At 39.4% G+C, this 26,150-nt stretch overlaps 1 protein-coding gene across 1 annotated transcript in view; it reads left to right on the top strand.

Annotated features, from left to right (window-relative positions):
- Positions 1–1,328: 1,328 nt before the first annotated feature.
- The window catches only part of dph6 (diphthamine biosynthesis 6), a 65,145-nt gene continuing 40,323 nt past the window's right edge, over positions 1,329–26,150 (top strand). Inside the window, exons 1-5 of the mRNA XM_027171983.2 lie at positions 1,329–1,612; positions 1,801–1,892; positions 1,976–2,160; positions 21,706–21,779; positions 22,509–22,627. Coding sequence (XP_027027784.1) covers positions 1,584–1,612; positions 1,801–1,892; positions 1,976–2,160; positions 21,706–21,779; positions 22,509–22,627 — 499 coding nt within the window. The 5' untranslated portion in view covers positions 1,329–1,583. The remainder of the gene's footprint in view (positions 1,613–1,800; positions 1,893–1,975; positions 2,161–21,705; positions 21,780–22,508; positions 22,628–26,150) is intronic.

The following is a 26,150-nucleotide window of genomic DNA, read 5'->3' as shown; positions in this document are numbered from 1 at the left end:
TGTATAAGGTGCAAACTGGGTGTTGGAGTAATCTAAGTTAATTAAATGCAAAGCAAACACATATTTACAGTAAGATCCAAAAGAAAATGAGTCTCTGTTCAAGACACAGATAATCCTACAATTTACAAAGTGTACAGAGGCCCCAAGCATTGATCCCACTAATCAATAAACTTTTATCGTCATCATTACAAAGTTTTCAAAGAGTACTTGATAAATAAATAAGAACATAGAAATAAGAACAACCAAGAGAGAAGGTTACATTAAGAAAAGGAAAAAAATACAGAGGACTGTGAAGATGTCTTTTTCAATTTTGTACACTCCGACAAAATCAGTTGCCTTTGGCCTGCTCAGGGGCACAAGGTGAAGAAAGCACACGAAGGCACTGCAATTATTCTGCTCTGGCACAACAACTGAGAGCAAAAGGAGCATCAAAGGTTTTCCTCTCAGCCACAGCATTCCCTCTGAGGAAAACACTGCCTGTGTGAATAGCACCAGAGAGGCGGCGGCTGCTGCTGCTGCGCATAGGCCCGTTCATGCCATAACTCCACAAGGCTCTGCAAACTGTGCATCATTCCCCATAATATGCTATTGCTAAATCTGGTGTATATGAATAATTTAGATTTATTTCAGAATTACAACAACAACAACAACAACAATAATAATAATACACATTATTATTATTATTATTATTATTATTATTATTATTATTATTATTATTATTATTGTGTAGTTAGGCAGTTACAGTCCTTACTGTTACTCGGATGATTATTGGCTTTATTGACTTCATTAAAAATATAACAAATCTGTCATCATTCTGTTTACAAATATTACAATTAAATCTATTAAATAAAATAGAATATTGCAAATACACCACCACCACTACAACAACACTAATAATAATAATAATAATGATAATAATAACAACAACAACAATAATAATAAATAATACTTTTACGATTAAATTATTGTTGTTATTCAAATGAAATAAAAATAAAATTAATATGAATTTGTTTGAGTACTTTTTTGAATTTCTCCATTTGCATGCATTTATCTATCTATCTATCTATCTATCTATCTATCTATCTATCTATCTATCTATCTATCTATCTATCTATCTATCTATCTATATGATTTTATTTCTCTCTCTCTCTTTCTGAATTCGTTTGCATTTGTTTTATAGAAATACATATATTGCAATTATGTACCGTCACAATTCCCAACACATATTATTCTTACTAAAATGTTATTGCGATTGTTTAATTTGTATTTTTAAACAGGCACTCCATAAGTCAGCCTTTTTCTCTTTTATGGGTCCTTCCTTCTCCCGGAAGAAACGGCTTTCACGTCGTCGGCTCGTGTTTACAAATTGGGTTAAATCCCAAATGTCTTCTTATTGGTCATAGAGTACACTTACATAGGGAGAATAACCTGCGGCTGTAGGCAGAATATAGTGTTCCTAAGTAGGGAGTAGGAAGTGGTTTAGGATGTAGCCTGAGTGAACCGGCGTGTCTCCGTAGTAACACATTGACAGTGACAGACTCTTTTAACTTTATTTGAATGTTGTGTGAATGAATGAATGATTAATGAAAATGAAAGTTGTTGCACTGATAAGGTAACGAGGTGTCTCTTTGTCTGATGATATGTTCGTTATATTTTCATTATTATTTTAGCTGTCACGTGTTCAGTTACATATAAAAGTGCATGTGTTTACAAATGTATCACAGAAGCTACATATTCATGCACCATCACCTGCCATTTAATCCAAAATATATTCATTTCATTCTTTTGTGCTATTCACAGTGGTGGCAAAGACAGCTGTTACAACATGATGCAGTGTGTTTCTGCAGGACACACTATAGTAGCTCTGGCCAACCTCAGACCAGCTCACACAGGTAAGATCATAAATCTGATATCATTAAATAACTGCTGCTAAAATATTAATAATAAGGCTTTCTTCTCACTCTGTGGTTCCCAGATGAGCTCGACAGCTACATGTATCAAACGGTTGGGCACCAGGCTATTGAGCTGTATGCAGAAGCTATGGATCTGCCATTGTACAGGAGGACCATAGAAGGCTCGAGTGTGGACACGGGCAGAGAATACAGCCCTAATGATGCTGATGAGGTGGAAGACCTGTACCAGCTACTTCAGCTTGTGAAGGTAATCCCTGTGAAGGTGTTTTGCAAGGGGAAGAACTTTAAGGCTTTCAGCCACAAGCATCAAGCGACTCCCAAGTATTTCAGATTCACACGTCAACAAGTAGTCAGCCACCAAAAGTCAATTCCAAAGTTTTATCTTCATCCGTGTGTTTGTTCATTTCCACTGCATGCATCAAGTTGTTTTGTATGACACTGAATATCTTTACAGCTACAAAATAAGCTGTTAACCCTAAATATCAGAATGTTTAGATACCCACACATGTAATGTGACTGCATGTGTGTTCATGAGGCAGTCAGATTTCTTTCAACACTTACCATCCAACCTCAACACTCACCATCCACTTCAACAAGAACACCTGTACACACGATTACAGAGTCTGACTCGTAATCCTAAGGTTGTGGGTTCGAGTCTCGGGCCGGCTACGACTGAGGTGCCCTTGAGCAAGGCACCGAACCCCCCAACTGCTCCCCGGGCGCCGCAGCATAAATGGCTGCCCACTGCTGTGTGTGTGTGTTCACTGCTGTGTGTGTGCATTTTGGATGGGTCAAATGCAGAGAACGAATTCTGAGTATGGTTCACCATACTTAGCCGTATGTCACGTCACTATGTCACATCACGATCATTTATGCAGTTACACAATCAGACAAACCTGTGGCAGCATCACAGTGCATAATAGCATGGAGGTACAGGCCATGAGTTTCAGTTACTCTTCAAATAATCGTCAAAAAGTCTAACTTTAACCATGACATGGTTGTTGGTGCAAGATGGGCTGGACTGGGTTTTTCAGATACATGTTGATCTCTACTGATTTTCATTCTATAGAGTTTACACAGAATGGTGTGAAAAACAAAAAACATCGAGTGAGTGACATTTTGATAATTGAGATTCAATTCAAGTTTATTTGTGTAGCGCTTTTTACAATAGACATTGTCTCAAAGCAGCTTTACAGAACATAAACATAGAGCATAAGGAATAATACAAGAAATAACAAATAATAAAAGAAAAAGAATTAACAAAATAAAAAATTCAAGATTATTATTAGATATATATATAGTTCACAATGTGTATGTATTTATCCCCCTATGAGCAAGTCTGAGGTGACTCAGGCAGCAGTGGCAAGGAAAAAGTCCCTTAAATTGGCAAAGGAAGAAACCTTGAGAGGAACCAGACTCAAGGGGGAACCATCCTCAAGATAAAAAGATTGATTTGGGCTGCAGGAAGGATATAATAAATCAAAAATAAAGGATCACTCTTGAAAACCTTGGTGAGAAGAAAAGCATCTCTGCATGCACAAAACATCAAACCTTGTAGTGCATGAGCTACAACAGCAGAAGACAACATTAGATTCCACTCCTGTCAGCCAAGAACAGGAACCTGAGCCTATTATGGGCACAAATTCAGGCACAGATTCATGGAAACTGGACAGTTGAAAACACTTTTTTTCCAGCCTTCCAGGATGTTCTATAGTATCTGCTTATATCTTAAACAGTTAAAAGATCAAGGATTAGATGCAATGATTAATCTGATTACTGGGCTTAAAACAGCTTTATTTGATTTCCTAAATTCTCCTAATGGTTTAATCCAGTCCAAAGGCTTAATATTTTTATGGCAATCAGATTTATCTGGTAATTATTGTACATTAAACATACATTTAAGAAGAAGAATCCTTTATTTTTGTCACATCTACACACAGTGAAATTCTTTCTTCACATATCCCATCTTTGGAGTTTGGGGTCAGAGCACAGGTTCAGCTATAATACAGTGCCCCTGGAGCACGGAGGGTTAAGGGCCTTGCTCAAGGGCCCAACAGTGGCAGCTTGGCCATGCTATGGGTTGAACACCAATTCCCCAATCAACAAAAAAGAGCCTTAACCTTATTATTATTGTTGTTGTTGTTGTTGTTATTATTATAATACAGGAAATGACCTTCTATGAGAAAGTTTTAAAAGAGGAAAGTAAAACGAGGAAGCCACAGTGAAGTGATAAGGAGCCGTATGAAGTCATGCATGACAAATTAAAGTAAAAACCACCACAAGTGTGTCAGTAAGGTGTCAGGCCTCTACAAACTGCCAGAACAGCTTCATTTACTGTAGACGTGGATGGAACTGTGTTTAAGGAACAAACACCAAGCTTCCAGCTCATCATTTCTCTCATCATGTCTGTGTTTTGGGAATGGTGGTGGAGAGTTCTGTTTAACAAGCTGATCCAAAATCCGGTTGTGAAGCCGTACTGTAACAATACAATATACATCACTTTTATACTAATAAAACTATTCCATGAGCCTTATGGTTGGAGACAGGGTCTTCCTGGAAGAGATCATGCCCATCAGGATAGATATGTTTCATCATAGAATAAAGGTTTAGTGATTTGCACTGATTCTTCCCTTTCTTTCTATATAAAGAGAATTTATTTTTTTCATCTGTAACAAGCTGCTTTCATCTGCTCAGTTCTCTTTTTTTATATCAAATGTTTCACCTTCCCACCAAATACCTTTCTTTTTTTTGGAACAATATTATATATCTTTTTTATAATATGGCATCACAATTTTATTTTAATTGTGAATTGTATGCATTATGAAAAGGTGAAGTTTTATAGAAATATATTCACTTTGCCACGTAACTTAACCTTGCTGTTGTGTAGCACATAAACAAAAAATATCCGTTGATTTTTTTCTTCCAGTGGTTTGATCTTTGTTTTTGTCTCATCTCCCAAGAGCCTCCTTTTGTATTTTTATTGCTTGTTGCTCATGGATCTTAATACTTCACTTTGACTCTCACATTACAGTATTTGTTACTGATAATTAAAAAAACAGGATCTGCAAGTGCTCCCAGACTGTGGGATTGAGGTCACAGGGGGATAAAAATGATTTTGTTTGCAATTAGAACTTCTAAAATTGAAATATCACCTGGTCTTTTTCCAATCTTCTGTCTAGTTTAGCAGAGCCTGTAGCCTACTGTAGCCTCAGAGTCCTGGTCTTGGCTGACAGGAGCAGAACCCGACTGCTGTAGCACATCTGCCTCAAGGTTTAACGTGTTGCGTGTTCTGTGATGCTTTCCTGATCACCACGGTTGAAAAGAGTGTTTTTTTGAATGTTTTACCGTATCCTTCCTGTCACCTCTGACCACTCTCATCAACCAAAAGTGTTTCTATCTTCCATGTTGTTTGTTTGTATCATAGTATGTAAAATGTGCTGGATGTTTTGTGTGAAAATGAAAGGGGATCAACTATCCAAACAACTTATTTGGAACTCACAACTATGCCATAGACACTCAGATCACATTTTTTGCCCCATTCTAATCTAATGTTTGATGTGAACGTTAACTTCTTGAGTTACGTCTTCATACCCTGTATCTGCATGACTTTATGCATTGTAGTGTTGACACGTGATTGGCTGATGCAGGTGTAGCTAATAAATGTATAATATTACACCTAATAATAGCTATAATGTGTATATACTTGTAGATATTTTTATTTATTACACACACATACATTCATATATAGTGTGTATATATATATATATATATATATATATATATATATATATATATTATATAATAGTACTAAATATAGTGTGTATCTATAAAGTCCTATTCTTTATGGCAATAAGTTTTTGTTTTGGTTTAAAAGACAACCCCGCCAAGTACATGCAAGTTACAATAAGGCAGGTTTCAGGTTACTCATGTGCTAAAGGCATGCTGAGGCACGACAAGCGTTTTTGTCCTAAGTTGTGAACGTTGTGATTGTAGTTACACAAGACCGGCCATTTGATTTGAGTCTTCAGCTGTGGTGACTTACAGAGTCTGCCTCCCAGGACAATCTAATGAATATGGTTTTATATCAGCTGCATGAATGTAACTTTCGATTCGGTTTCATTTAGCAGTTAATATCGACAAATTGAAAACATCTGTGTATAGCCCAGCAATCTGAGTCTAAGGCCAAGATCTGTTTTTACTTCATTATTTAATTTCATTTGCATTAATATTCCAGGATCCAAAACTAAAAGTTGTTGACAGTAGTTTCTTGTAATGCACGATTTATGTATGTGTTAAAAAATATATATATATTTACGTTCGGACTCCTAACTCAGTACTTAGTTAAAGCTCTGTTGGCAGTGATAACAGCCTCAGCTCTTTTTGCATATGATGCAACAGGCTTTGGACACCTGTATTTGTGGATTTTCTGCCGTTCTCTACAGATCCTCTCAGGTTCTGTCAGGTTGGATGGGGACTTTTGGTTTTTGGTGTATAGCTATTTTCAAGTATTCCCAGATATGAAATCCTTGCTCTGACTTGGCATCTAAAAGCCATTCACAGAACTGTCCCTAATCCACTCTTACATTGTTTTGGCTTTGTGCTTATGGTCATTATCCTGTCAGCCCAGTCTGAGGTCCTGAGTGCTCTGCAAAAAGAAGGATATCTCTGTATTTTGCTGCGTTCAGCTTTTCTTCTACCCTGGCCAGTGCCCAATTCTTGCTGCTGAAAGCGCTATCCCCATCCCCACAGCTCGATGCTACCAGCACTATGCTTCACTGAAGGGATGGTATTGCACAGGTGATGAGCAGTGCTGGGTTTCATTCAGACATGATTCTTGGATTTGAGGCCAAACAGTTCAGTCTTTGTTTCACCAGACCAGAGTATCTGTCCTTTAGCTGCTTGTTTGCAAATTCCAAGCAGGCTTTTATCTGTCTTGCACTAAGCAGAGGCTTCCATTTGACCACTCTGCCATACAACCCAGATCAGTTAAGGGGGTGTCACAGCGATGGCTGACTATCTGCAAGTTTTTCCCAGCTCCACAATGAATTCTAGAGCACCATCAGGTTTTGGGTCACCTCTCATATCAAGGCTATTCTCCCCTAATTCCTAGTTTTGCTGGGCCGTCAGCGCATAGGAGGAGCCCTAGTTGTAACATTAAAGGATTATGGAGGCCACTGTGCATTTGCTGTTGTATGGACTGTAGACTGATGTGCAATTTGATGTGAAATGCACATGATATCTCAAAGGCCTCCATACATATATTACAAAATGTACCTTTATTTACAATATGCTCTGTTAAAGATTCATTCCATTACTATGTAAGCACACATGAAGTCATCTCTCCCGTTCATGATGAACACACCTGGTGCTATGCGTGTAATTACATGTCCGTCGCAACCTTGTGACAGTGTCGCGATCCAGCCGTGAGAACGATTTAAGTAAAAACAATATAGAAACCTAATCTGTAAACTGAGTAGCAAATCTGTGGAAGACATTTTGGAAACAGAAGTATATTTCATGTGCAGTATTCATTTTAAAGGCTCTAATATAAAATGACCAGCTTGTGTTACGAGATGTCAGTCAGGTCTCTTGCCTTTGTTCACGTCATCATGCTTCTTTCTCTCTCTGCCATGAGAGAGTTAATCAGAGCTCTTTTCCTGACAGAGTGAACATCGTCTCCTACCTGCACTGGACACTGCAGATCATTCTGTGCCTTTAATACGCCTTGAACCTGAGCACCATCAAATTTTTACTGCTTGTTATTTTGGAATAGGGGGATAGACGGACTGACAAGACGTAAACAGGAAAGGGAAATGCTCTTTCTGTACGTCTCTGTTCAAACTTGCTTGTTCACCGTCACTCTCTCATTGGACATGACCACAACGCAGAGGGCAGAGCTTATGAATCTGCCTCAGGCCCGCATCTTTCTTTTTTCCTTTACAGGCTGTTCTTGCTTTAACAATCCACAAAAGGTATTTCCTCTTCACCGTTGCTGTTTTTGCTGAGTTCTGCATTATTTTGGTCAGCGTGGGCCACCGTAGTATTCTTCAAGCGTGCTTCTAAGCTGTCTCATTACTGGATGTCCCACAGGTTATTGCTGCTGTTGTTGTCGTCGTTGTTAGGCCACCGAGAGCCATTCAACCTGCCGTCTTTATACTTTTTACCATACTTTGGATGATCAGTGGACTTCGTCTTGCATATAATAATAAACACTATTTGTTCTGTCCGTGTTTAGAGGAACAGCACACACCGCTGCCTGAGTCTCTGGTCACCCGTTCTGTTTAGGATTTTTATTTCAAGACAAATAGTTGAAGGAAAGAAAATAGGAAATTGTTATTATCGTGTTTGTCATAGCGAGATATATCAGTTCTATCACTCACATTGCTGTATGCTACAAGAGCAGTCTCACTTTCTTGTCCTTGGGTTTTGCTTCACTGTTAGTAAGGTTTACCAGCTCCAGTTGGACTTCATGTGCTTCATGAATTATTCGGTCATACTAAGAGGTGATGAAAACTACACGTGGCCCTTAAAGACAACAAACTCCTCATCATTACAACAATTGTCAGACTGTATATTTATAATCACACCCTCCGGTGTCACTCAAATGAGGATGAGGTTCCCATTTGTGTCTGGTTCCTCTCAAGGTTTCTCCCTCTTCCATCTAAGGGAGTTTTTCCTCGCCACAGTCGCCTCAGTCGCCTCAGGCTTGCTCATTGGGGATAAATACAAACACATTTAAATATGTCTAATATTAATCTTGAATTTTTGTATTATTTCAATCTTTATATGAACCTTCTGTTCTACGTTTATGTTCTGTAAATCTGCTTTGAGACAATGTCAATTATTAAAAGCGCTCGACAAATAAATTTGAATTAGAATTTGAATTTAAGGTGTGAGACTGGATTATATCACCCTCTCCTTTCATCCCAAAGTAATCAAAATAAGACGGTTAGATGAACTACTGAAAATAATTTTTTGCATGTACAAATGAGTTACTTTATAAGTTTTCTATATGCTCGTTTAACATCAGTGAGTTCGTACCCACTATGTTTGCCTGTGTGCTGCATTTCAAGATGTTTTTCACTCAGCGTTCGCGAGTTCGGGTTTGATTTGTGGTGGATGGAATGAAAGAAGAAGAAGAAAAAAAAACAGCCTCTACGATAATTAACTGTTGAATCACTCTCCCAGGAAAAGAGCAGTTTTAGCATCAAAAATGTGTTCTGTTTGGGAAGTGTGATATTTTGAAAGATCCATCCTAGCAGTTTGAAATAATTAGATGTTATTAAAATCTTTTGGGGAAATGACACTTGAACATAGATGAAAGAATATTTTTAGGTGGTGTACTGAAACACCCCTTCGCTTGGTGAAGTGTGTGAGGAGATCTTGCGTGAACTGTGATGCAACAGTGCCACCTATAGCTGCGTCTGACCCACACTTCATGCAGCGTTGCTCTTTTTTCACCCCCTTTTTCCTAAAGAATTGCTTGGCCTTTTCAGAAATCAAAAGAAGGTATCATTTTCTTTGGCAGTATTGTTAATGGGGGTGGCTGGGGATGGGGGGAGCATTTTTTTCAGCAGTGATGTTAATCGTGTGGTGACAATGTGGCCTTGCTCTCGTCCCTCCTCTTGGTGGCTCTCAGGCTTTTGATGTGTGTAATCTGAGAGACACGACGTAGCCGGGCCGTGCACTGACGAGCCTGATCTCTGAACCTAGCTTTTAGACAGAGAGATAACAGTTTTATCAGTGGAGAGATCTTTCATTTCTTTATGTGCGTGCTGATTTCAGGGATATGCCAAAGATTGATGTACTCCTTACTTTAAGTGCGTGTCTAATAAATCAGTGGCCGGTCCTCGTAAAAGGATTAAAAACTCTCTAAGATACAAGAACGGAAATAAGAAGATGGTGTTTAACACTCAGGGTTCTTAATTAGTTTTAACTCCTTCATGTTTACTTTCTTTTGTGAAGCAGTGATATCGATACGTTAAGAGCAAATAATGTTTTTACATCTTGACATCGATTAAAAGACAACTTGAATGAGGCTACAGGATCTTCAAAACTTTACATGTGGACATCTCAAACCCTGTGCTTATGTCACTTTCTCATGCCTGTGCACATATCTGTAGGTCGGAGGTCAGTAGGTTTACCTACTGATCTGTAGGTAGAGGTCCTCTGTCATATGATTTGTTAGCATCGCTTACTTCTTTAACTTGCTACATCACATGCTGGTGCTGGAAACTCTTAGAGGACTTTAATCAGGTTGAACATTTCACCCTCTTGCACATCCAGGGATTTAAGCAAGGCTACAAATAATATGGTGGGATAAAGAAATATAATAGCATCAGTTTTTGTGGTTTGCCAATAAAGGGTAAAGGATTTTTAAATTTTTTTTTTTTGCTAAGGTTATGTCACTTCAAGACCATACAACAAGTTTAGTTACAAAAGTAGTTACAAAATATGTAGTGAAACTTACTGCTTGTCAGCTCCAGCATTTTTAGTTATTTAATTATATAAAAAAGCCTGGAACTCTGTGGTTTCTGTGCGGTTTAGTGTGCTTGCTCTCTTGTATGTAAAACATGAATTAATGACTTGGTCTCAATTTTGACTTCTATAAATCTGGGTTAGACTCCTACTACTAGACATTCTAGAAAATTCATGTCCCTCTCTTGCCCATATTTCTTTTTTAGAAAAAAAATTATCTTGGTATTTGATTTCCAGAGCCAGGATGTACCGGTGTCTTCCTCTTCCTCCTCCACCATCTGACCTGTCATGAAAAGCCACAGAAGAGCAGCGCTCCGTCGCTTTGTAGCCGAACACTTCCTTCCGTCGGCGTGTATTAAAAACACAGGCGTTTTGGCCGAGCTAATCCTGGTGTTTAAGTGCACTCCTGGGCCCAAGCGGCCTCCATTATCGACATCATCAGACGAGCACGGGGCCTCCTGAGAGCAGGGTCCATCAGGCCGGCCCAAAACACGCTTTTGTTTTTCCTCCTTTTGCTCGTCTGTTCGTGTCTGGGCCTCGGCGCTAGGGGCTAACTTTTATCCGGAGCCTTCAGAAGGCTGGCGCTGGTGGAGCTCTCCCGCTGTGAGGCCGCAGGCCAGCGAGCTGTTGAGCCACGCTGATCGATTGTACGCCTGCACCGAGGTGTCCCGTGTGCTGCGTGCTGGTGTGGAGAAAAAATCTAAATCAAAGCTCTTTGTGATTACTGTCACATTATTGCTGAAATTCTGCTGAACTCAGGATGCACTGGAAACCAAAACAAGCTGTTATGGAATAAAATTAACCGTATCGATCCATCAGGTGATGAAATTAAATAAATGAATGAATGGACGTGTGTAAATCGTGCAGCCTGTGAAGCAGGGTAAAGCACAGATCCTCCCACAAGATGAACATGCCTTTATACCTATCAGCTCCTGCGCATGCTGTTGTTTTCTGAATTTATCATGTTTCAACAGACAGAGCAGTTTCTGTGGTGTTAGGACTGGGTGAGGTTTCTGCTTGTTTTCCACATGCGGAAGGATAGTGGCGTGGCTCAGATAGTAGCCACTCGCATTGTTTCATGCCCAAGTGGAAGTGGTGGGACAGGATCTGTTCAACACACACAGCTATTTCCTCAGCCATGATCAAACTCCACCAAACAGCAGATAAAGAGCTTTGCCTACAGCCTTTGTAATTTGTATTTTTCTGCTCAATCTTGTTTAGTGATGATGGAGAGAGATAGGCCTTATCTCGGTTTGCTGAGGGCATGAGCAGCCAACGCAGCTCGAACACTGTTGAAACAGATTCTGCTTTTTTTTGCCCTTTTTTTTATCAGTTGAGCTCGGCTATTAAGATGAGCCGTAGACGTAGCTTGGAGTTATTTGCATCAGATCTCTAACCCAGGTTTAGACTCTTTTTTTTTTGCACCATTAGAAGATTGTGATTGAGCCACTGCAGCTTTCAGGCTGATACGCTACAATCAATATCCAGAGGAAATGTGGAAGTCGGGATAAAGTAATCTGAAAGACTTTCTGAATTATTGGTGAATTTCGAGTTAATAGAAAATGCCCTGAGACTCTCTTCACTTTAGAAAAAATAAATCTGGCGTTCTGTGTAATTATTAAACAGAGATAAACAAGTTTGAGTGCACATAGCAAGAGCAGCCTTTGCGGGAATGTGGGCTTACCAATAAAACGCTCAGACCTGGAGCCCGTCCAACAACAGCATAGTTTTACTAAGGCAGAAATAAAGAGTCTGTGAAGCTCCGAGAGCTTCAGATCACACAGACGCTCGCTTCCTTCATTAGTTCTTGGCTCGAACTGCTCTTTTTTCCCCCTCACATAAAGTGTGAGTGATAGCTTTCAATCAGCTCCCACCAACTTCTTCTGACGAATAAATAAAAAAAAAACACACTGATGACTTTCAATGTTTTGTTTAGGAAAGCATTCCCTGAGAGAAATCTCTGTGGCAGACCCTAACCCTCCTGCTGCTGAAGCCATAAGCAGCCTTACAAAAACAGAGTCTGGAGTCTGGACAGTGTGTCAAACCTGAGGCCTTGCTTTTTTTTTCTGTCTGCTTAAGAAGAGAAAGGGGGAGGAAGACTTCTGAGCCGCCGGAGCTGTTGACAGGGATTCCGAAGATGAATCTTTGTGCTGTTTTTTTTTCCCCTTTGGTATAATGAGTGATGAGTATTAATCAGGAAAGCATTTGGCCAGGCCAAAGTCGAGCAGTATTGTTGTGGTGAGTTTTCAGACAGAGATGGATTCATTTTCATATTCTTCCGATGTGTGAGAAGGATACATGCCAGTTCCTACGTGTTTATGACTTTGGTTTAAGTCATGTCAGGACAAGGGGTGATCGGTTTGTTTTTTCGGAGGAGATGATATCAGACGACAGTTAACATTTAATAGAGAAGCACTGCGAGTCCAGATATCCTCCTCTTCTCACTTCTGAACTATGAAAGCATTAGTTGCTATATAACTCCATTCCCTCAGCTCACACTTTTCCTTTTCCATGCAGGTTAGTCTGGAAATTCTTTTTTTTTTCTTCCCTCAGCTATGAGAGCACGGTGAAACCCTGGCTTTGTGCTTGCTTTGGCCATGCGCAGGTTCAACCCACCTCACGTCTGCCCCGTGTTTACGTAATAATATACATTTAAGAGGAAACTCATGAAACGTTAATCTCTCCACTTTTTAACCCTGATGAATTTCTACATTTTCCAGCTGTGCAGCATGGCATATTTATGCTCGAGCCTGTCTGTGAAAACGGCTCTGTCAGTGTAAATGAATCACGGCTAGCCTCATGTGTGCACTGCAGGCTAGGAGACCTCAGACCTCTCAGCTCACATGTCTTCATTTCTAAAAACAGAAAAAAAAGGGAGGAAAGCAACAGTTTTGCGAATGTAAGGTGTTGAAAGGTTCCTCTGTTCCTCCCACAGTGCTGTAACTTTCTCAGAGAGGTCATCATTGTTTTGTGGCTCGCGCGACCACAAAGTAAACTGTTATGGCTAGAACACAATGGTCAGTGTAAGCTATTGCTGTATATCACATTCCAACACACTGAACCTGCCTGGCTTGTGTAATCGTGACTTTAATCTGAGACGTTCGCATCACAGAGGACGTGTACAGAGACTTCACCAGGAAAAGAACATCTTAATGTAGTGAAATAACAAGAATTAAAGGTGTGATATGTTGTAGTGGCCATTTCAAGTCATTTTGTAGTTGAGAAAGCAAAAAAAAAAAAAAATGTAATAGTTTACTCAGTGTAAATCATTATATATGTGAAATTTAATCTTCTAATTTCTTATGAAATTGGAAATAGTTTTTCTTATTTTAAGGCTAAGTGACAAAATCTCAGCAACTGGTTTAATAAAATCATACTGTAGCGTTTCAATTAAATTTTTTTTACAGCCACAGACAGACAGACAGACAGACAGACATAACATTAGATATAAGAGTGAACATAACATTACACATGCATATAATATGACCTTAAGATTATGACAATCATAATAAAATATTATATCCAAAGTTTCATATTTATTTCTGTTTAAATGCTTACAGTTGTAACTTTTCAGCTTAGACCCATCTGGACGTCCTCAAATTGTCATGTAACCTTTTTTTTCTCTCTCTCTCTCTCTTTACCATTCTTTACTCCCATTTCTTAGACTGCGGTCTGAGGACACACGTAAAAAAAAATAATAATAATTTTTATTACTTATTTACTTACTTATTTAAAAATAAATAAATGTGTAAGTTTTTCTGGATCAAAGGTTTTACAATTAAAAAAAAATAAAACCAAGACAAAGAAATGTTTAGTATCTTCTTTCTTCCATAGTCAAAATTCTACACTTTGTGTTGTTCGTTAAATGGAAGAATATAACTTTGTCATTAACATTTAGGGGAAAAATAGGTCAGATTTTCCTTGGGTTTCATCTCTTCCACTGAAGCACGTTTTCACACGGCACTCTAACGGATTTGAGCTAACATGGATCATCGGGGTTTACACAAACTTGTGAAGTCCGTGCCAGCTGGAGTGCACACTGCCGTTAAAGCAAAAGAGGGATGGATCAAGAAATTAAAATTCTTACATATATCCCTTAGATTCACTGAATGACTGTGATGATCGAATTCATCATGAAAAATTGATTAAATCATCACTTTTTAAGACAGACAGTGTCACAAAACTGCCTCACAGGTATATAGCAAAAATTTAGGAAAAAATTCTACATTTTAAACTTATCCCTTAATGAGCAAGCCAGAGGTGACGATGATGAGGAAAAATTCCCTGAGACGACATTAGGAACCTTGAGAGGAATCAGACTGAATAGGGAAGCCATCATCATCCCTAATTTCAGTTTTAAATTGTTTTAACATAAAGTTTATCTTGTACCTGTTCACTGATGGAGATTTGGAGATTTCCTTTGGTCCCAATATTTTTGGGTAGGTTTTATATGCCCAATTAAATACAGTTTGCGATTCAGAAGGAAAAAAAGACATTCAATTTAATATTCTTCATAATGCTGTACGGATGTGTCAGGCTCACGTTAGCATTGTCTTGCAAAACATAAGCAATAATTTCATGATGAGCTGAAAAAGTATGCACACTGAAAAATGTGTGTGTTTAATCTCACTAGAATAGTTGACATGCATGGCTTTGCTTGGGTGTGCCTGCCACCGTTCCTGTACAAACTGTACACACTCATTCAATGTCATTTTAAAATAAGTGCTTAATGAGGCAGACAAGCAACGGCCCCACCAGGGATCCGTAAAATTTCAAGGCTACTTTACTAATTTATTAGGTGCTTACATAAGGAGTGCACAATTACTTACAGGTTTGAAATGTATTATTGTAAAGCCTGTGGTAAAAGCGCTGGATTTTGTCCTTGTCTGCCACACGCTTGGGGTAATACTGACTGGTGTAGACCAGTAGAATACTAGTGTGACTTTTTAACTGTAGGATCTTTACTAAAAGTCGTTCATAGTTGGTCTTTGACCCTGAACACTGACCCATGATTCTCAGTTTGTGTACTTCATGCTGTAGTGTGTCACCTTGTCATGGGAGGATTCAGTCCTGTTAAGTAAAGGTCATTGAAACAAGAGGGTCCTCATGCGTCCAACAATGGCTCTCTGTGTACCTCAGACAGCAGTGCTGTATTAGGAGTGTGTGTGTGTGTGTGTGTGTGTGTGTGTGTGTGTGTGTGTGTGTGTGTGTATGTCAGGCCCTGAAGGTGTTTGGGAAATTTTATGAAACACAATTTGCTTGACCTTACTTGTATTGTCACAGAGGTCCTTCTATCCAGGCAGTGCAATGCACGCAGGGAACCAATCCCATTACAGACACGGCCTGAGCTAATATAATGGAAGGACCCATTAAAACCATGTCTCGCCTGCTCATTCATTGATGGATGCACTGGATACAGAAGAGGGTGGGGTTAATATGTGTGTGTGTGTGTGTGTGTGTGTGTGTGTGTGTGTGTGTGTGTGTGTGTGTGTGTGTGTGTGTGTGTGTGTGTGAGGCACGGTAAGAGCATGATGGTCTTGTGTGCCCTTGAGCATACTGTCATTCAAGGCACTTTAATTAATTTCCTGCTTCTTCCTGCCTAGTCATGCTCAGTGAAAGGGCCAGTGTGTGTAACAGCATTAACAGGATGCTGTGTGGAGCTTAAGCCTGGCTGAGTGTACATGACAATCTACAGATTTCCACAAGATACGATTATAATTTTATAAAACAACGATTCGATATTTGATTACACTGAATCGGCTGTGATAGAATAGATTTAGAAATGGTAGATTCAGTCCTACTGTTAATTCCTGAATGATCATGTTGTAGAGAAGGACTGTCTGAAAAGTATAACATTTATGGATCAATATTATTATTACAATGATTAGATTTTTTGCATGTTGTTAATATTCATTATTCTTTTTAATTGACGAACCCTGGTGTAAAGTTGCGTGAACTAAAACATTTCTACTGTATGTACAAAGTTTTTTGAAAAACTGATTTTCTTTGATTAGCGTCTATGCAAATATTATATATATAAATTTTTTTTCTTAATTATTTAAACAATTGTCTAAATTTATGGTCGTAAAATGTAATATTTTTCTAGTTAATATGTTTAATAGAGAATAGAGAGTTTAGAGAGTTGAATAGAGAATTTTAATTATAAAAACATTACATTTGTGTGTGTAATAGAAATACATGAGCTATTTAAACTGTATCTAAAAGTGCAGTCACTCGTTTCATATAATAGTATTTGAAGCCGGTCAGTAGAGGTTTATATTAATTAGTCATCTTGGGTGTAAATGAACTCGCTCAGAAGCATGAGTTGGATATGATCACTTTTCTAAATTTACCAGATTTTCATGAATAGAAAATTTTGTAAGTTCTCTTACGAACCAGTTTGATCTAGATAAGTGAGGTTGTGCAGCTCATTTATTTATTTATTTTTTAAAAAGCATGGTTAGTTTGGCTTAAGTTGTTATGTCTGGGCTACTTTCAGATAATCAGAAAGTTTTTATTTATTTATTTATTTATTTATTTATTTATTTATTTATTTATTTATTTATTTATTTATTTATTTATTTTATTTTATTTATTTATTTATTTGTTATTTTATTAATTTTGCAACAACATAGATGAGACATAACAAAAACATATACACATAACCTAAAAGAAGCAGCAAATTAAAATAATATAATCAAATAATTTAAAAAAAAAGGATAAATAAATAAATACATTAAAAAGAAAATTAAGGGCTTGGGTGGAGGAAGCTGCCAGGGGGAAACAATACGTGTATAACTCTGTATGCATGGTCAGGCTGTAAAGAGTGAAGTACAGGCGGTGATTCCATGCTTGAAGTTGTTCAAATAGGCAAGAAATGGACCCCAAATATGATTGAATTTTATGAGGACCATTTTGAGGCCAGTCGTAAAAGGTGACCCAATTTTAGCCCAGTCTTAATTGAAATCTTCTAGATTATCTGGTGATATGGAGCGTGGAAAATCGAATCTTGATCTTAATCCCTTCGAACCGGACTCACACTTTTACCTCCTGATTCAAAATGCCTTCAATAGTGGTGATTCATTCAGTAACATTCAATAATAATTGTGATCTTGGCGAGCGAAAGTGTTGATTTGTCCACTGTTGTTGTTCTCTGTGTGCTATGTGATGTATGATATTTTAATTCTGGATAAATCTTGTAGTGCAGTGCGTTTGATGACTGAAGGACAAACCCAGGACAAAAATTCTCTGAAATCTGCCATCATATATGGAGTCTCTGATATATTCAGGCCAGGATGCTATAAATCTTCTAGTTTGGCTTCAGGCTTTAGATAACATTATGTGAATGGCTGACATTAGATATCAGTGTTTAAAGTGCGTTACAGCATTAAGTTCCTTGTTCTTAAGTGTAAATTGTGTTTATATTGAGTATTTAAATAAAAAAATATTTAGACATATTTATTAGAAGTTTATCGAAATTAAATTCAATTTAAAACGAGGAGTCTAAGGATCGTTTATTCCTGAATTGTCTAAATAGGTGTAATAAACATCTATGATTGAAACATTGTGTAAAATAATCATTTTATTACTTGAATAGTTTTAGTTTAACAAGTCGGGGTAAAAATGTGCTGCTCCCACGTTGGCTTGTATAGCCTATAAATCCTGTGCAACAAATTGGCCTGCGTGTAAATTGTCACTTTTCCCTCATTGCTTTGGGTAATTATTTCTCTTTTTGGAACACGTGCAAGCTTTAATCACTTAACATCTTTATCATCCAGCTCAGTGCGTTCATTTTTATGAAAGACGTTTGGGGCTTTGATTTAATGAATTTGACAATTAGCGAGTCGTGTTAATGAGTGTTAGGGGCTAAGGAGCTTCATTGACAGGGCTCTGGGCCTCGGAGCTCCGCTGCTCCCAGCTGCAATGCTTCATTTCTGCTTCTCCTGCCCAAAGCTTGAAAAATGAGCCGGAGAGAAGAGAGGACGGAAGATTAAAGGATGGCTTGCTTTACAGTGCTATTTCCTGCCACTTCATTATAGAGTAGCTGTGCTGCGTTATGGTAATATAGGGAGAGGGGGAAAGAAACGATGCACTGGCCAGAACTAAATTTAAACACTGTGATTAGATGCTGTAATAGCTTTTAGGAGTCTGACATCATTTTTTCTTTCTTTTTTCTTCTTCTGTAGAACTTCTACTGTCAAAAATAATATAGGTCGATAGAGATTTCCAACTGTAGGAAATCAAAGTTTATGTTCGAACAGTGCAATGAATACAGAGAACACTTCTGCAGTATCAATCCTGGCTGATTTACGCTCCTGCTCCGCAGTTTCTCCGTCTTTCCTCCATAACGGTTGAGAAAGTATGTATAAAATTTGTGAAATTTAAGTGGCTGAGATTGTGTGCCTTATGGTAAAATAAGTAACCCTAGCCTCCTTCATTCTTGTCAGTCTCACAGCGATGATTCGGACGAGATGAAAACAAAGAGGTCTCCAAAAATAACCTCTTGCTCGAGCTCCATCATACTCTGGTTTGTTTATAAATGGTCTAGGTCTCCAAATTCAAGAGTGGAAAGAAAGGGGTGTGAGAACGTTTCAGGAGCACGCAGAGTAGCGCTATTGTTATCGAGCGATATTCAGTTTCTATTCATATCCAGTTTCTAGTGAATATCTGAAAACTCACAGGACACATGGTGTTTGTGTGTTCGTGGCAGTTGTGATTGCTAGTCCTTAACTCGGACTCATCTGCATTCCCTGTAAAGCTTTTTTTGGTCTCGGTGGGAAAGTTTTGCTTTTTAATCACTTTTGACTGTATGCCAGTATACAGTAGAGTTTCATCATTTGAACTGTGTACAGGAAGGAAATGAAATGTATTATTATTTTTTTTTTTGGTTAAAGATGTTAACGTTCCATCCATCGTGAGTCTGAAATAAATCATTGCTACGTTCCCACTGGAATACGTCAGTATAACTATAAGAGTCGTAACCTTGCTGTCTTACAGTACGGTTACAGATTGCTGTGTCCCAAATCCACTGCTTAACCCAGAAGTGCTCTTTTATTATATATAACAGTTTAGCACTGTTCACTCCTGCCTGTCCCTGACTTGTAAATTTTACACTCTGTTGTTATGAAAAGCTTTAAAATAGATGAATACACACCCAAGTCATCAGCGTTAGTTACACGGTACTCTTTTATTTTTTCCAGGTTTAAAATACTGCCTATGTGGACTGTAAGAGTGCACGTGTGTAAACGAGAGAGCGAGTGCATGCCGGCATGGATCTCGCCATGCTTTCACTCGCCCATGTTTCAGCCAGTCCCGAGGCTGTAATGTCTCCATGTCCCTGACACACACATACACAGGCGTACATATATATTCTTTATCTGATTAGCTGGCGTGTTTGTGTGGAAGGCAAGCGTCAGCCTCGGGCAGGGCATGGATTTCATTTAAAAAAGTATCAAAGGTTTACACGTTGCTCTTTTTAATCAGCATGTTTATCAGGCAGAGAAAAATTGCAGGAAGGACCACAGGGAGAGGGGAGGGTTATCTTAAGCACCATTAATTGATAATGGCTACAAGGTAATTTACTGCCAACTTGTGCATCCCTGCGCGTGGGGCTGCCCCCCATTCTAATTACAGCACATGTAATGTCCTAATGAAGCTGCAGGGTGGTGTGTGTGTGTGCGTGTGTGTGTGTGTGTGTGTGTGTGTGTGTGTGTGTGTGTGTGTGTGTGTGTGTGTGTGTGTGTGTGTGTGTGTGTGTGTATGTGTGTGTGTATGTGTATGTGTATGTGTATGTATGTGTGTGGTGTGTGTGTGTGTGTGTGTGTGTGTGTGTGCATGTGTTTGTGTGTGTGTGTCTGTGTGTGACTCGATGTGCCTGTAAACTGTTCTCTTTTTGCAGCTGAAAATGAACTCATCTCAGCGCTCGGTGGAAATCTCATCGTCCCACCGGAGTGTGTGGTGGCTCAGAATTTATGGTCCGGCTCGAATAAAACGTTTAATCATTGTGGAAATGCTAATTGCGCACTAGCACAGAGTCTAGGCTTCTATAGGAATGCAGCTGCTGTCTCTATGGTTTAAATCCTCCAAGCTCCAGCTGTGTACAGGAGTAGAGAGCTGAGTTGTACGTCACAGGCTATACAAAGGGAAAGGGTATTTGGGGAAGTTGGGCACTGCTCAGATGATGCCTCTTGCATTGCCGGTGTGTAGCGGTTAGTTTGAGCAGGGCAGAGGGCCGGCTTACTGCCGAGGGTCAGTGCTTCTTTGAGACTGTTGATAAGGACAGGACAGGACGTAGGCCAAGTCTCCCCACCCTGCAGGGGACGTGAACGGAGTCAGGAAAACCCTGTTACCCCTTCCATATATAAACATCCCCCCTGCCTATCTGACAGAGGAAGAGACCTGCTATTGAGCTCTGTTATCTCTGCTTTAAAACCGGGTATCATTGTGCAAAGGAAGGAGAATAAATATTGCTTTACCTCTATTGCTACTGTCTGCTTTTGATGTCATACTTCCTGCTTTTGTGATTGACAGCCGGTCCAGTGTCTATAGCTTGTGAATGCTGCAGTCATTATCGGAATTCATAATTTTAACAGTATTAATTTTACTTAACAGATTTATTATTGTCATGCATTTAAATATCTTTGCACATTAGCAGTAGCTCCACAGTTTGCCTTTGTGTTCCATAAACTGGGAGTAATGAAACTGTAGCTTGGGATTAGTTTGATTGTTGTTAAGTACAAAACCTTTTCTTTTTAAATGAACCATTTAGGAAGAAATAAAAAGAAATAAAAGTGAAATTTTGAAATGAAGTGAATTGAAAGTGAAATTATATCAACATGACATTTATGTGTAAAGGTTTCACATATGTTCCTTCATGATCAGAAATAACATGTCTGAATGTGATCTGATGTTCTGTTATAACGTACGTCTTTATAACAACCTTTGTCTTGCCTATAAACAGTTATTTCTTGATAGATGTGGAATAACTCTATACGTTTAATATAGCAGATACTGTAAAATCCTCACATTCTTCAAACCTTGGATTCTATACAGTATCTTTTCTCATAACCTTTTACTGCTTGCTTTTTTGGCTTTAACAGATAGACAAATAGAATTCTCTGGTGATTGTGCATTAAGTTTTAAATGATTGTCTATGATTCTATCTGCAATCAATCATGAAAAATATCTCAATTGCATGACTAACTGTCATCGGTTCCTCTGGATCTCAGCGACTGCCGAACAGTAGAGTTACAACTGCTACCACGTATGTCTCCTTTAAATATGCAGTATTTATCTTTGTGTGTTTGTTGCTCAGGAAAAGGAAGGTGTTGAAGCTGTATCAGTTGGAGCCATTCTGTCTGACTACCAGAGAGTTCGGGTGGAAAACGTGTAAGTAAACCGCATCTTATTTCATCCTTTTCACTCGTGAACCTGCAGCATCATGTGGACTCACATTAGCGAATTAAGCAAATTACTCTGCATGTGAAATCTGATGAGAGAATCACCACTGCATGGAAATTAGTCTCAACATACACGACTCCTAGCTTTACCTTCCACTCACAACATAGCAAGACCTATCATTGTGCTCTCTCTCTCTCTCTCTCTCTCTCTCTCTCTCTCTCTCTCTCTCTCTCTCTCTCTCTGTCTTTCTCTTTTTCTCTGTATCAGCTCATAGTTCTGTCAGTCAGCTATTGTTTCTGCGCTTACTTCCTCGGGGTAAACAGACGGCTCTGTAGCTGTGAGCTCAGGTTACCTAACCTGTCTCCATTCCTGAGAGGAAGGACGCCATGAGGGCGGCTGTGTTGTTCTAATTGCACTCTTAACTCTCACTCAGGCCTCGCTGCCATTCAGGGGGCGTCCGTGTTTGTGCTACATGAGCATGGCAGTGGCGCACTGCCCGGGTGAAGAAAAAGTGCTAATCGCCTTTGAAGTAGTTTAGTTTGTCATAGGTTCCTCCCTGAATACAGCTCACTTTTCTGTCTCCGCCGTCCTGTCTCCACTGATTATTCTTTGTTGTTGTTGTTTTCTCTCTCTCTCTCTCTCTCTCTCTCTCTCTCTCTCTCTGTCTCTCTCTCTTTGTTTGTTTCTCTGTTGTTTTCTGTTTCTGTCGTGATGCAGGTGCTCCAGGTTGCAGCTCCAGCCTCTGGCGTATTTGTGGCGCCGTGAGCAAGCTGATCTGCTCAGTGAGATGATCTCCTCTGGCCTTCAGGCCTTCCTCATCAAGGTGGCGGCGTACGGTGGGTGATGAGTTCCAGATTAAAACTACAGGCCTGTAGAAGTGTGGAGCAGGTCCTAAGTCTGCTCAGCTAATCAATCAGCGCTCAGCAGAAGCGTTGACGTGTTAGCCAGGGAGCAAAGCAGTGAAGTGAAGCACAGTGGGAGGAGATAAGAAGCGAATTCTTGGCAGTTGATGCATGATCATAGATGAGTGCTTGCACATTAATGAAAGCCCTTAGTAATTTCACGCTTCTTTATTGTTTGGAAGCTGAGGTGTGTGCTTTTTTTTTGCTTTTTTCCCCAAGAGGAGTTTGTGCATACCTCAGAGCATGCAGGGCGTGTAGATCAGATTAAAATCTTGTATGTCTCATTTAAGCCGTTAAATGACAGGGTGATGTAGGCAAGGTTAGTGTCTTGTCACCTGTTTTCTTGCTCCATGCTCTGCCTTTAGGCGAGATCCATATCTGGTTACTCACTAAGAACTGCTGAGAGGAAAAAAAAACTTTTCTGTTGCGGCTAGTTCTTGGTTTAAGGGTATTATGTGAATCGCTTGACAGGGGAAATGATGGATGATAATTAAGTTGAAAATAATTCTTTTATGTTTGTGCTACTTGTAGCCATAAATCACGATCACATGATGTTATTTATGCGCTCTTATGCGCTTGTTGTCACTTAGTCACAAATTGAAAAGGCATACAAGTATATTGTCCATCTATTTTTTCCCCCAAATCAGATATTTAATTTATTCTGACCTACAGGATCTACATTTAAAACGCTGTTAATGTGACAAAAGACTGTAGCTGGAAGTAAGAGGACACTATTCAGAGCGTTTTTCAGCTGAGGAGGTTATATGTTTTTAAGCAGCACAGATCTAATACTGGTTTATGTATTAACAGTAAAGAATAGTATTCACCTGTCCTTAATCCCCCTCCCAACTTGTCATAGGTGGATCCGTTTTGTTCTATTCTAGTGATTCGAGAGCCTTTTTTTTCCGTCTATAAAAGTGAATAACTCTGTGCTTTGATATGTGTGGTGGCAATGTGCCGTGTTTCAACCTTCCTGCGTGAACTCAAAGTAGGAGCAGAAGAGAGGTAATTATGCTGATGAGATTGTTTTGGTTTTGCTCCTGAGCACAAAGACTCTTTGTATGAATATGTGTGCGTGTGTGCATGTGTGTATGCATGTGTGTGTGTGTGTTTGCGGGAATGTCGAAATCACCCAACACAAGAAGCTTTCCAAATCTGCCCCAAGCCACACACATGCCCTCCTCACCTCACTCTGACAAAACAGGCTCCTGAAAGCAGATTCCCTGCATTTCTGGAAGCTAATAATTAGAAAGGAAAACTAGTAGAACTGACTTTGTGTGAGTTCTCACGTCGACTACAGGTAGATGAGTGAGATGTTTTCGTCGCCGACTCCTCACCGGGCCTCTGGGTGTCTGTAATTACAAATGAGTGCGAGTGGAATGGTCTCACAGTGCCGTGGGGCCATCAGGCCCTGCTGCTATAATTGTAGCTTTCACCAGAGCGTGCTGAAGCAGCTAGGCGTGTTGTGTGCGGATATCAGGTGACAGATAGGCGTTTCTGCTGCACGATCAGACCACAGGTAGGAATAAAGAATCCTCCTTTCTCATTTCAGGAGTCAAAGTGAAATGTGACGTGACATAGGCAAGCTCGGCATGGTGTCGACCAGGGGCTTGTCCATGAAAGCAGCTGGTGTACACAGGTTATGTGCAAGTCATAACACACATTAAGATGGTGTTGGCGTGCTGTAGGAAGACAGACCATTCTGACACGGCTGATACGCTGTCTTTCTGAAACAGCTGCCCACACGCGTCGCCAGCATGCGATCGGGGAACCTGTCAGTGTGTCGAAGCCTCGTCAGTGCTTTTTATTCACTGCTATACAGATAACCTGAGAGGCCTTCGTAAATTTTCATTCGCAGTCCCTGTGTTTGAAAAAATACAGATAATTGGCTTGACAAACTGGCGGCATCAAAACCATCATGTAATTAGTTAATTGCTACGTTTGTGGAGGTGAAGATTCCCAGATGCTGCGTTGTCTCTGGTAGTTAATTGGCTGTGTGCAGGAAAACGATTTCCATTCACTTATTTCTGCCTACTGATTTTGACATAATCTCAATTGATGCTGCATTGATTTTTTTCCCCCACAAAAATCACATTTCAGCCTATCAATTCAATTTATATTAGAAAATGCTTACATACTTGCGACCTAAAATTAAAATGAAGTAGCTACGCTACAAATACTACAATGTAGCTGTACAGATTCTGTGGTGGTACCATCAAGGGTTCATCATTTAATACATACACTGTATGACCATAATCTGGTGGACACCAAACTATCAAACTCATATGTACTTGATGGACATCCTATTCCAGATTTAGTCCACCCTTTGGAAAGATTTTGGAGCATGTCTGTGGGGATTTGCTTGTTAAGCTACAAGAGCATTAGTACTTATAAGCAGGTCTAGAGAACAGCCTGTGTTCCTGTTTATCTATTACGTGTTCAGTGGGGTTGAGGTCAGGGCTCAGGACACTTGAGCTCTTCCACTCTATCCACGGCAATCCTTGGATGTTTTAACCCAAGTTTAGAGAAAAACAGCTTAGGGAAAACCCACATATGAGTTTGATGGTCCAGTGTTCACATATTTTTGGTCATATAGTGTGTATTTTCATATAAGATGTGTATATAGTGTATATGTCAGCATAAACGGCTGTACGTAATTAAAAGTTTTATTCTAAAAGCTCACCACATAACCCGCCATCCCAGGCTAACACACTAAAGATCCCTGCTTGTGGTACAACCACAGCAAAGAAATCTTTCTGAGAGCAAAGAGCTTTCAAAACGTGAGGCCAGGTGCTTTCTAATCAACGAGAGGACTTTCACGCTGTCATTGATGTGTGAGTGGATCCAGCCAAATTACTCTGAAGAAAACGATCATAATTTTCTGTTGACGTTTGTGGGGCAAGGAACAGTAAAAAGCAGTGATGGGAACAATTAAAGTAGCATTAGCTGAGCAAAATGACAGTAAATGGAGAAGTGCACCCCCGGGTTGTTCAAGTTAACCTTGACCTGAGTCAAGACAGCCGCAGGTCCTGCTAAGATTCTCAGCTCAGTGCGACAACAGAAGGGGGATTAGTCACTAGCTGGACTTGTCCAATAATCTTTTTAAAATGGCTGTGTTGCTCTCTGAGCTCCAAATCTGCATTCAGACAGATTTTGGATTTTAAGCTGCAAGCTTTAATTTTTAAACGTACCACTTTTATTCTTACTGTTTGCGCTATGTTTTCAGTTAGAGCTTCGAATTAGACTTAACCAGCAGGGATTACGTCCTTTTAGTTCAGAGAGAGATAAGCATCAGATGAGGTTATAATTGTATGCGTGTTCTTTATTTCATTCATTGGATAAAAAAAGATTATATCCTTGATGTGGCGGAGTTGTAGTCATTATGTGTCTGTGATTCTGTGAAGAGCCTTTGAATTTCAGATAAGAGCTTGAGCAAATTTTCAACTTTACCTTAATC

This window comes from Tachysurus fulvidraco, chromosome 12 (assembly GCF_022655615.1).
Source record: "Tachysurus fulvidraco isolate hzauxx_2018 chromosome 12, HZAU_PFXX_2.0, whole genome shotgun sequence".
Lineage (NCBI taxonomy): Eukaryota > Metazoa > Chordata > Actinopteri > Siluriformes > Bagridae > Tachysurus > Tachysurus fulvidraco.
The sequence above is the reverse complement of the archived record's forward strand: the minus strand, read 5'-3'. Positions and strand labels throughout refer to the sequence as shown.